This window comes from Ambystoma mexicanum, chromosome 7p (genome assembly GCF_040938575.1).
Source record: "Ambystoma mexicanum isolate Mex_15411 chromosome 7p, UKY_AmexF1_1, whole genome shotgun sequence".
NCBI lineage: Eukaryota > Metazoa > Chordata > Amphibia > Caudata > Ambystomatidae > Ambystoma > Ambystoma mexicanum.
Genome location: NC_090939.1, coordinates 181,440,777 through 181,453,528, shown reverse-complemented (window position 1 = coordinate 181,453,528; position 12,752 = coordinate 181,440,777). Strand labels below are relative to the sequence as shown.

The window sequence follows — 12,752 nt, the reverse complement described above, 5'->3', positions numbered from 1 at the left end:
TTTATGGGAGCCGATTTTGGGAAAAGCATTAATTTTATCTTTAAAGATATTACCAAAGTCGGACATAAACAGATTGAAAAAGATGGGCGCTAACACACAACCTTGTCTCACACCTTTTAGAATATTGAAGGGTTCAGATAGAGTTCCTCGATTATCTAAACGTATCTGGGCTTTGCTATCATCATAAAACCATCCTGCACAGATATAACAAATTTGCAGGCATGCCTCGAGCTTCGAGTTTCTTCCAAAGACGCCCCCGCTCTATCGAATCGAAGGCGGAGGTAAAATCAACAAAGAGAACATATAATGGTAGAGTTTTAGCTTGATTAGCCTGCTCAATAAGTGTATTTAGTATAAAGATATTATCTGTTGTTGCACAGCCTTTCCTAAAGCCTGTTTGGGCTTTATCTAGTATATTTTCGCTAATGATCCACTTATTGATTTCTTGTAATATCAGAGTGCAGAAGATTTTACTAGGAACATCCGTAAGTGCTATTAATCTATAATTCTCTGGCAAATTGCGTTGACCACTCTTAAATATAGGTATGATGTTAGCGGTCTTCCAGGAGTTAGGCATCCTTCCGGTATCTATGATTGTTTGATACATAATTAACAAAATGTCAGCCCAGACTTCTGGATTATCTTTCAAGATAATATTGCAAAGGCCATCGGGTCCTGGGGCTCTAGAGTTCTTGAACTTCGTTATTATTAACAGTATACCTTCCCTACATATTTTCATGTTGGTTATTGGGCAGATTTCAAGTTTTAACACTTCACCTTTAAACTTTTCGGTAAGGAAATTTATCCAAGTATGGCTATCTATGGGAATTAACAGCTCTGAGTTACCAGCATTATTCATGTTCCTGAAGCAGGCCCAGAATTTCCTAGCATCTCCTTCATTTAATATTTTAGCCATATTTTGCCAGACTACATTCTTCTCTGAAATCTGATAAAACTTAATCATGTTGGAATACTTATTACAAATCTGCCTTCTACCTTTCTGGCTTTCTTCATAGCTCAAGCATAACTTATTTAATTGTCTCAGATTTCTGCGGTTCTCCCTTTTCATGTCCCTTATGTTTATGTAAAACGGTCTACTATAGGTATCCACTTCCTTCTGTGGGCACACATTCCCTGGTCATGGCATCATATCAGAAAGACTATGGGAGAACCAGGCAACCATGTTGTTTACGGAGATATCAAGTAGCTGCAGCGGGTCAATTGTTTTACTCCATCTTTTGGCCTTTACCAAATTAGTATCTGACCAGCGAATTCTTGTACCATTGCTGCTACTATATACCTCCCCCACTGCATCTCTAGCAGGTGGTATCATGTGCAAATCCATTCTACTTTGTAATATATAATGGTCACTATAAGTATTGATCAGGGTTTCAAAATCTAAAGTTTGACCAAACAACTTGTCACTTATACAAATATAGTCCAATGTGGAAGTATGAACATCATTAGTCCATGTTACAGTATTAGGGGATTTATCGTAGTTGCTTCAATTTAGTAACGTTAAGGTGTTATCGCTGATGAATGATCTCCAAATGGCAGCTTTCGTTAGCATGCCCAAATCATCTATTAGTAGGTTAGCATGAAGATCGCCTCCTAGTATGATACTCAAATCTCCTCCTGCCATGTTTTGCTCTGCCAGGGCTTCACTTATTGTCTGTTGTATCATAGATATTTATCAGCAGGATTTTACAATTATTGGGCATGTCGGCTACCACCATCAGTACATTTGGATTATTTGGAGATATTATACACTCTTGTGAGTTCAGTCTATTAGAGAACAAGATAGATAGTCCTCCCAATGGACGACCCTTTTCTCCTCTTTTTGCCACATTATAATCTGATTTAAAACCATCAAACACCGCACCCTTCATAAGCCATGTTTCCTGTAAGAGAACAAATAGTGCATTCTTTACTAAACCAAAGGACCCATTTCCGGCAAACAAATGTGAATGACCCCTGGTATTCCAGGATATAATGGAATAGTCTAATCAATCCGCATTAGAAACTGGGGACAGAAATGAACATAACCATTCCCAATGTGACTTATTTATATCATTTCCCTTCTTTAGGTCTTTTATCTGTGGTTTTCTTTATACAATCAATCATAGGTCAATTCCAGTTCAGACAGCATTTCTCCCCGTTTCCATCACTCAGGGTGTCACCCCTCCCCCTCGCCCAATCCCTATTCCCCTTCAGTGTGCCTGCAAACCTATTGGATATTTGCTGAGCGATAGTCCAACCATTTTGCTTCAATCGACCCCTGGTCCCCGTGGAGTGCTGCTGTTATACGTTCCATCACACATATATTCCGTGTTACGTTAATCTACTCCCTCTTCCCCGGCAGCCGGACTCCCTTCCAACGCGTTGCCAAGCACGCCCTTCCCGCTAAGAGAAGGCTGTGAGCCTTTCTCGATAGCCTAATATATTCTCCAACTCGTTATTCCAACCCGAAGAGGGCCAACATGGGGCTTTCACTCTAATAACCGCATCCAGCTCCTTGATACAGTTCAAAACTTCATCCCAATAGGACTGGACCTCAGAGCATCCCCACCACATGTGCCAATAATCGGCTCTTGACCCGCATTCATGCCAACACAACAGGCTCACATCCTGATACATTCTTAATCGGGTCATATTGCCAACTATGTAATAGCTTGACGGCGTACAACTTATATTGACAAGAAACAGAGGTTTTGAAGGCCCCACAACACATCCTTAACCACGTTTGCGGATGCAATTTCACCCCCGTGTCCCTTTTCAATTTCACCCTTCAGACTGTCCTCCTCCTTGTGTCCACCAACGCCCTGATCACTCAACTAGACTCCATTTATGTATCCAGCAGTTTCTCAAAGGGCGTGAGCTGCCTCTGTATCTTACTCTTCCATGCTTCCTTAATTAGGACACCCTTAAATTGCGAATACGAGAATACAGAGCGTGTGCCTATCCCAAGGGCATCCTCCAGTTCCAATACCGTAATAAATCTCCCCCTTTCCACATTTGTCCGATTCTTTCCAGTCCTGCTTCGTACCATGCCTGGAACCTGGAAAGAATCTGGGATTTCATCCCGAACTCCTGGTACCCAAAGATGCCCTAAGGAAGAGGGCCACAATGTTATCCCACAGATCCCATTACCTTGTCGCCAGATACTCCAAATAGTGCCCATGGTTGGATGGTCACGTATCCTATGAATTAACTTTGTCCTGGGCACCCATAGCCACTCCCCCACCATTGCAGGCCTTAGGTGATGATTGTCAAGTCCCACCCATTGTAGGTCCCTCTGCCCTCTAAGGTGTGGAATCAAAACTCTTAGCTGGGTGGCCTTGTAGTATAAATGGATATCTGGGAGCCCAACACCCCCGCTTTCATTAGGCAGGGTCAGGACATCGCTAGAAACTCTAGGTTTCTTCCCTTGCCACAGGAAATGTAAAAGAGTCACCTTGGCCACTCTGAAATCGAGGTTGGGAATCTGAATAGGCAGCATCTGGAACATGTACAAGATCTTGGGGAGAACTGCCATCTTAAGTGCATTCAGCCATCCCATCCACAAGATGGTCAACTCTTTCCATTTTCCCAAATCTCTCTCTATGGCTGTCATTAGGGTGTGGGGGCGGGGGGAGGAGGGTTTGGCCTCATACAGACTCACAAGCTCTCTTGTACCATTGGTACCATTGATACCGAGATACCTCAGAGACCCCACGCTGACCTCAATGTCCAATGGGAGGAAGCATCCCCGATCATTGTCCTTGCTCCTATCTAGGGAAAACAGTACCGACTTGCTCTTATTCATTTTAAAGCCTGCCAAATGCCTGTAATCCTCCATCAACTCCCCTGCTGCCGGGACCAATGTCAATGGGTTTACCAGATGGAGGAGCATGTTAGCCGCGTACAACCCTACCTTGTACGACTGCTCACCCACTTCAATCCCTTCAATTCTACCGTCCCCCCCACAACCTACAGGCCAATGGTTCCAATGATATCACAAAAGTGTCGGGGAGAGCAGGCACCCCCGTCTTGTCCCCCTTTCCAAATTAAACCAACGCAAGTATCCCCCATTCACCGCCACACATGCCCTGCGGGAGGAATAGAGTGCCATTATGCCATGAGTCCCTTACTTACCCCAAACTTGACTAGTACAGCCTCCAAAAAGTTCCACTCCACCCTGTTAAAGTCCTTCTGGGCATCTACGGAGGGAAGCATGGGGTCGCATCCTGGTCCTGTGCCTCGTTAATCAGTTGTACCGTCTTCCTCATGGTATTGGCCACTTGACACCCTCTCACAAACCCCATCGGCAAGTGTCCTTCCAGTCTTGCAGCAAGTATTCTGGAATACATTTTGACGTCTATATTTAAGAGAGATCAGATGGTAGGAGCAGCACGCCCGGGGGTCCCTGACCTCTTTCGGTATCACTGTGACTGAAGCTCACGTAAAAAAGTCGTTAGGAAGGGGGAAGAGGCACTGTGAGGAAGGACTTATAAAATCCTGCTGTAGAGCCATCATCCCCTGGAGCCTTACCCAACTTCAACCACCCTATGACCAACCTAATTTCATCCCAAGTGAATGGAGCTTCCAGGTTTTCAGATTCCGTTTTCATGAGCAGGGGGAATGGGAACCTACCAGGTATTTCACAATTTCCTCGTTGCCAGCTGTTCGTTCACTCCTGTACAGGCCCTCATAGAACGCTGCAAATGCCTCCTGGATCCCCTGAGCCGAACCGTCAGGGGTCCTCCCCAGTCCCTCCACCTCCATAACCCACCTTCCCACCCGCTGACCTTGTAGCCTAACTGCCAAGAGAGAGTCTGCCTTATCCTCTTTCTCATAAAACATCTGTTTCAAAAATGGTAATCTGTGGACTATCTTTCCTTCCTCGAGGAGTCTCAATTCCTCCGTTGCCTCCTGAATTAGGTCCTCCCTACCACTTGTGTCTAACTGCGCCTGCCTCTCCAAGACCTGCATTTTGACCCTCAGTCCTCTCTCTGAGTGTACGTTCCCTCTTTCTGTGGGCCTCTCTGATCAGTATCCCTCTCCATGTAGCCTTTGCTGCATCCCACACAATGTCCTTACGCACCTCCCCAGTGTCATTAAGTTCAAAACATTCTGTGATACCCTCCTCCATCTCTCCCCTGAAGCATGGGTCCCCCCCCCCAGAGACTCATTATACTGCCACTTTCAGCCCCTGGGACAAAGGCCATTCCAACCAATATCAACAGACACCATGTCAAGGTCTGACCAACTAATAGAGTGGATTGCTGACCCCAGTGCTGAATCCCATAGGTCCCTGGATATATTTACACAGGTAGTCTATTCTTGTCAAGGTCCCATGTGGGGGAAGAGTAGATGGTGAACCCCTGGTCACGTGGATGTACGTGCCGCCATATATCCTGCAAAGCTCCATAGTCACTCCCATTTCCCTGCTCACCTGATTCTGGGGCTCATGCTCTCCCGGGTGCCCACACTGTCGGTCCAGGCTAACATTGCTCCAGACATTCAAATCACCTCAGAGTATGAAGTGTTCCCCAACTTCATTATTTTTTCCAGTGTTCTCTGCAGGATCCTCCATTTGCCCTGATTGGGGGCGTACATCAGGGCAAATGTAAACCTGATTCCGTGAATCAGACCCGAGATCAAAACCGCCCGTCCTACATCTGACCACACCTTAGTGACCTCCATTCGGAGCCCCCTGCAGACCAAGATCACCACCCCAGCCTTTCTCGTAATCCCCGATCCCCAGTACTCATCCTACGTTCTTCGCCCCTCGAGTATATTGTCTCCTGGAGGAATTGGACATCTATCCCCTATCTTCAAAATTCCCTCCCTTGGGAACGCTTAGCCGGGGAGTTGAGCCCCTTTACCTTTAGCGTGCACACCCTCAAGCTATCCCCCCATGACTCCTCCATTGAGTCAGCCATATCGTAATCTTGTTTCCCTCCTAGTTACCCGCTCAGGAGATGACCCCCACGTTGCACCATATCAGAACGGAAGTGTGTGTAGACCCTCAGCGGATCAGGAAATTCCAAAACCCACAAAATTCACAGAAGCCCCCCCCCGCCTCCCCTTCAGGCCGAGTTCAGTTACTTTCACTAGAAGAGTGCTGAACCACCAGATAGGCCCGAAACCCATGCCCCTGCTTATACACCTCAATCCCAAGTGCCCCCACTCGTGTCCCCAATTCAAACTAGCGTTCCAAACATATAACGCTTATGGACCACGATCACATCCAACCCAAATGAAGTAGTAAACTACAAAAATCTGGTCCCCCAAAACTTCAACTCTCCCCACCCCCATTTACGACAGGCAAAGTGTCCCAATAATCTCTTCAACCAAAAGCGGCCGATAGACATCCTCGGTCAGTAATGCGTTCATGGCATGCCAGCCTTTTGGAGGGGGGAGGGGGGTGTGGGGCAGAGGGGGGTTTCAGCTTCTGAAACTTCCTCAATCCGATGACCCTCTTCCTTCTGGGGCTCTTGATATGCCATTGTCTGTCCGCACCACCATCACCCTGTGAGCCTGTGGCCCATTCATCTCCACTCAGCAGCTCCCCAACTGCTCTGTTTATTTCGTCCTACGTAGCAAGTCCTTCAGGCCCTCAAGCTCAAAGGAAATGGAGAACGAAAATCCCCACCGATATCGGACTCCATTCTCATTTAGCCATTTCGTCAGGGTGAGACACAGTCTTTGCTTCGTGAGGGTCAGGGAAGACAGGTCCTGAAAAATTGTGATCCTCCTGGCCGCACCCATCATTACAGGTCCTTTAGCCCTTGCCCTTTCCAAAATGTTTAGCTTATCAGGGTAATTATGAAAACGGGCCAGGACCGACCTCGGGCCTCTCCCGAGCTCCCAGCTCTATGAAGCTCTCGATTTACGTCTCCACCCGCGAATCCAGGCCTTTTCACCACCACAAGTAGACCCACCTGCAGGCCGCCTAGGAGTTCCCTCACTGCCCTCAACTGTCCATCCAGGCCCTAAAGGCTGCCGCACAGCCCCTGGAGTCTGCCTCCTGGGAGGCGGGCAGGGGCCCACACCTCCTGGGCCTTTATTATATATGGCTGGACCACGTCCTGCTTCCCAGGCCGTGAAGGTCATACCAATGATAGCTCTCCAACCTTACCTCTATCCCCTCCTGCCCCCCTTTAGTCTAACCAGATACTGTGGTACCTGCAGCAAAGTTCACCAGGGGTGCAGCGACTGTGTCTCCCTCTTGTGGCCGAGTCCTTTTGCCCTGCTTGCTGCACCTCGGATTGCTCCCAGATGAGGGGTGATCATGTAGAAGTGTGGCCGGTCAGCCACTCGAAATTCCATGGAAGCCTCTGGTCTGTTGAATATTGCGCGAGGCACCCCGCTGTACCTGCACTTCTCGCTCACAAAGCGAGTCTTCCTTCAGGCCAGCACCCTGACCCCGACAGGGCAACTTCTCCTGGGGCCGTTACACCATGTACGGCGCTGCTGGTGCCAGGCTCCTCAACCAGCAGTAACGTGGGTGAAGGCGCGCAGCCTATTCCAATATCCCAAGTCGTGGGGAAGCTCCAGGGTCCCCCTCTACACCCTCAGATCTTCACAGCGGTGGAGGTAAGAGAGTTCCAACACACGGCGGGCTTCCGACGCGCAGCCTGCAGACATTTGTCATCGGGTGGGCCGCTACTGGGGAAAATACTTCTGCGCGCCTCAGTCAGCACAACAGTGCTCTGTTCCTGTGAGGCTTATCGTCTCACTTTTTGGGCTCGATGTGGCCCAGAGGGTCCTCGATCCGCCTCTATAAGCAAATCCTCACTGGGGGTGGTGTAAGTGGGCCGCTCTTACATTCCCAGGGTCCGGATGGTGAGGGAAACGCTCAGGTGACCTCCATCCGCACCCCCCTAGAGGCCAGTCCAAGAAATACAGCTTTAAAGTGAAACTGTTTTGCTTTTACCAAGGATTCCCAGCCAGACGACAGGAAATATACATGAGCATGTGGATCCATGCCAGACCCCGTGCTGGAGAAAGTAAACTAAACCCAAAGCTCATACCAGTATATGAGTGCATGGAATGCAAGCACATGGAAGCACAGAAGCACATGGTATATCAAGAGTAGATATTGTTCAACACAGTGGATATACAATTGAGGAAGTGGATGAATACAAGTAGTACTGGCATAACAGCATACCAGGCAATTTCAAATGCATGAAGATAAGTCCTTGCAGTAGAGTATACCAGGCAAGTACAAGTACATGAAGATAAGAAGTCCTTGCAGGAGAGTATACTAGGCAGAGACAAGTGCATGAACAGAAGTAGTCCTGGCAGGAGGGTATACCAGGCAGCCACAGGAGTTACGATATAAGAAGTCCTGCCAGGTCTTAAGCAAGGATATTAGGACTATGAGGGCCAGACAAACAGGAGCAAGATCCTGGCCAACAGATTTTTGAAGTGAATAAAACTTTAGAACTGTGTCCAGCAGTGCCATTGTGGGCCCAACAAAAAACAAGGAATTATCATATTTCTGATAAAGAGGAATCCGGGGAAGGGAGTCCCCCTCTGGAACAAGGACTCTTTATCGTTGAAGAAAGTTTGAGTTTGAACTACTTATATTTTCGTTATGAACCCTTTTTTCAAAAGGCATCAAAAGGTTAAAGACATTTCCCTTTTCACCTTTTTTGTTTAGTTTATAGTTTGAGGGTCAGAGTAGAACCTTTGAACACAAGGACAGCTTGATTTTGACATCCTGATACAGACTGATCCTTAGTTTTGGTAGGGAAAATCCTCTTAGAATAGGACCAGAGAGGCCTTTTCCTAACCCTTTCTGTTGTTTAAAGTCTTCAAACAGAAACATAACCGACTTGTGTCCTGACTCCTCACAACAAGCTTTCACATCAATTGTCTCAAGCTTCTGGTGGGTTTATTTCAAGCACCTGCTCAAAAACAAAGTGGGTGTCCTGTGTACTGCTCACTGGACAACATTTTTCGGGTAATATAGAGCAATTGCAAATTTGGGGCATTTGTTCCAGACATCTAGCGGACCTGGCCAAACAATTCTGGCATAACTTCCTAAAGCAGGGATTCTTAGAAAAAGTGGTGTATCTGGCAGGGATTCCCAACAGGATGGCAGACTGGCGTTTTCATTTCCAGACAGATTAGAGCAAATGAAAGCTGCAACCAATTTTATTGCAGTTCTGAACAGATGGGGTGTTCCGATACGGTGCCTTTTTTGTGTCCCGTCTGAACAGATACCTCTGTTTTAAAGCTAACTCTTTAATCAGGAGGCTTTAGCGAGAGATGTGTTCCTAGTCGTCAGGTATCCTGTACGCGTTCCTTCCAGTCTCAATCTCCAGGACCATCCTGAGAGTTAAGTCTTAGAAAGCATTGGCAATTCTAGTGGTTTCCTTTTGAAGATGCTTCCATGGTTTTCAGCACTTCTGGAATTATATATGGCTTCTCCCATTTCAGATTCCCCATCTTCTGACGAATTTGCCGAGCCATCTAGTCCTGCTCACCCTCAACCAATCGTAGATTCTCACAGCATGGCTAGTTTCAGGAGATCTACCTTTCCGCCAGGCCTTTCCAAGGAGGTTTGTGTCTTTCTCAGAAAATGTGTGGGCCCGAAAACATTGAAGAATTATAGACAAAGCTGGACTAGATGGTTTCACTTGTGTACAGAACAGGGTGCCAATTACTCTGCAACTGCCATGGACATTTTTATGTTTGCCTTAGTGACAGAAGGAAAGCATTACATGTTTTCCATTCCACTATTTCTTAAGGGCATTCAATGAAAGGCAATGTCACATTTGGAAACTTTCCTCTAGTGAAACATCTCATGAGAGGATTAAAACGTTGTTATTCGGTTTTCAAATATTTGTCTTTGTGGGGTGTGCATGTGGTCTTAAATATGTACACAACTTGGTCAGATAATGAATCTCCTCCGTCAAAGTCCATACTGCCAAGCTGATTGTACATTTAGGCTTGGTCATCATTCCATAGGGTTTCAGATGTTCAAGATTTAAATGTAAATTTACAAATGCTTCACTCCTAATTGAACGTGTTTCCAGATTTCGCATCAAAGTAAATGTCATTCCAGTACTATTTTCAACCCTGTGTTCCCGATTTTCCTAAACTTTGTGCTGTGCAGTGTATTAAAGAATATGAAAGTGGAACTGCTACCATTGTATCACAGGGTACTCCCCTGCACTTCATCTCCTTCAAATAGCGTGCCCCAGATTCGGCGACTACCTTTGCAACATGTATTTGTTGGGTTATGGCTGGCATAGATTCGTCTGTGTTTGGGGCACATTATTGTAGAGGGGCCATGGCTTCCAAGGCATTTTCATTAGGAGCGTGCGCCTAGAAGAGGTCTTTAGAGCAGTACAGAGCAGTACAGTGATCCAGCTTTCTAACCCTTTCATTGCAAGCCATTGGCTGATCTTTCAAAATCAGTATGCTTTGAGCAAGCATTATATGAGCCGCTGGGTCCTGCCATGAAATGCTTATTTTCCTTACAAATTGTGTTTGTAAAATCACTATTTCATTAAAGACATTCTTCCCTAAACTTGTTGAATTATTATGGACCTTTATTTCTTCCATTTCCAGATGTGGCTGCCCAGTAATTTCCTGTCGGATTCTAGACTGATTGATTGCTCCTCACTTCTTTGATAAAAAGTCTGGTTATTTGGGTTTTATCTTGACATTTTGGATTTTAGCTTTGCTGGTAGTCTATGTCACCCAAAAAAAGAGGACTTGCTATGCAGTAGCTGTGTGTCCTTAGTTTAGGCCCCCAAGAAGGAAGAATACATGGGAGCATGGATTTGCTGCTGCCCTCTAGGGATTCTGTGTCTTTTGGTTCAGGCCTGTTTCAGTGTTTTCTCTTCCTTAAGTTTCATAAAGTTTTTTTCTGTTTGCTGCTGTTGGCAATTTAAAAAAGTTGTAAGCAGAATACTCTTCTCTGTCTTTAATAAGAGGGGAGCAAATATTTCTTTTGCAGGTGGAAAAGTTATCCAATATTGTGTTAGTTTTGCAGAAAAGTGTTAATTTTACCAGGACCAAAACAGGCAGTTTCTAGTGCATAGCACAATTCTACCTTGGGGTACAGACACTTCAAACAGAACATTGAAGGGCTGATTAAGTGTGAATTCATGTAACACAAGTAAATATTCTGTCAAAAGAGAACAACCTTTTCCTGCAGTTTTGCAGCTTACCTGAGGTCATGCCAGGGGGCTTCCCTTCTGGTCGAGGTTTGGTCTTCACAGCAGTTACGGTAGTAACAACGGTACCACATGGCATCACAGTCCGATCCTTTTCCACTTTGGTAGCAGCTGGCGGAGCAGCAACTTGCCAAGATTTCAGCTCTGTGGGCTCTACATAAGAGAACTTGGGAGAAGATAGGTAGTTTTTACACAACTATTCAACAACAAAAGGAGAGGCAGCCACAGTAAACAAAACTATCTCATGCTTTATAGACTCAGGTAAAACACCAACAAAAGGAACAACAAACAAAAAGCCTGTGCTTTAATTAATGTAATCATATAACATACAACCCCAGCAATTTGGAATGGTTGCCAACACATGCATAGCATCTTGTATCATTACTACTGGTGGAGGACAATGCACATAACATGCAGGCTGACGTCTGATAAGCAGCACAAAGGAGCACAAGAAAACAGCCTGGCGCAGTAAACTGTGGAATTGGGGGGTGGGGGAGTTCTGACCGCACTCTAAAAACTTACAGCTGGCTAAATGGGGATAGGGAAAAACTGACCTTTGGGCAGATTGTTAATTTGTGTGAAAACTTAGCAGCTGAAACCATCATCCTGCAAGGCAGCACCATTTGCATTATTGCCTTTTAAAAGAATGCATATAGGTTTTTGAGACAACCCACTCCAAAACAAGTATTAACATTTATGAACGGGACGCAGATGCTGTGAGCTGCACAAACCCAATTTCTATATGAAGTGGCTGAATGGCTTAATATGTTCGATAGTTTGAGAACTGCATACTGGATCAACATTTTTCAGGTCCCCAATGACGTTGTGCAACACAATTTGTACATATTGTTTAGGCCCTACAGCAAAGTATTTTGCCAACCATACTGCGATTTCATATTTTACATGGCGCTTTAGTCTTCCCCTCCCAAGTATGCTCAGTACCTGTGTTTGAATGTCTGCAATAAACTGTACATGTTACACATTTCGCATGCACTTTTGGGCATTTAAATTCCTTGATTTTTTTTCCGATTACTTGTTCTGAACAGTAGTGTTTAGTAAACCTAACAATTTTTTGAGCCTGCAAAAAGGTCCATTTGTTGTTTTTTTCTAAATGAATATTCTGTCATCTCTAGATCTGAGGTATTTTCCACAGAAATCAGCGATTGTGTGAACGACATACCTCTGCCGTCACAGAACCCGACACAGGACTGTTGCTGCTGGGCCTGCTACTCAGTGCAAAGCTCTGCTCTCCGGAGGGCTGCTTCCTGAACAGGTCCAACGGGACGGCAACCCAGGCATTGAAGGAACCTACAAGGAAGAGACCAGGCTTGCTGAGTTACTAGACTTCGCAAATGAGACTGGAAGACAAAAAGAAGGAAGCACCAGTGGACCGAGAAAACAACAAGCATAAAACTCAAGTATCACACAAGGAATGGCAAAGAAAAGAAAAATAAGCTGCATGTATTGGTTGAAAAGTAAAGTTATTTTGTTTAATTAAGGGCAATTCATATATACTGTTCTGGGGGATTTGTGGCTGAAAGTTGACTAGATGGCTCATTTGGCAAGAGAATG

The 12,752-nt window shown here is 45.6% G+C and overlaps 1 protein-coding gene across 1 annotated transcript in view; it reads right to left on the bottom strand.

Moving 5' to 3' along the window:
• C2CD2 (C2 calcium dependent domain containing 2) overlaps positions 1 to 12,752 on the bottom strand; it is a 1,192,289-nt gene that overhangs the window by 229,177 nt on the left and 950,360 nt on the right. The window contains exons 10-11 of the mRNA XM_069636030.1: positions 12,361 to 12,488; positions 11,175 to 11,346 (exon numbers count right to left, since the gene is read on the bottom strand). Coding sequence (XP_069492131.1) covers positions 11,175 to 11,346; positions 12,361 to 12,488 — 300 coding nt within the window. The remainder of the gene's footprint in view (positions 1 to 11,174; positions 11,347 to 12,360; positions 12,489 to 12,752) is intronic.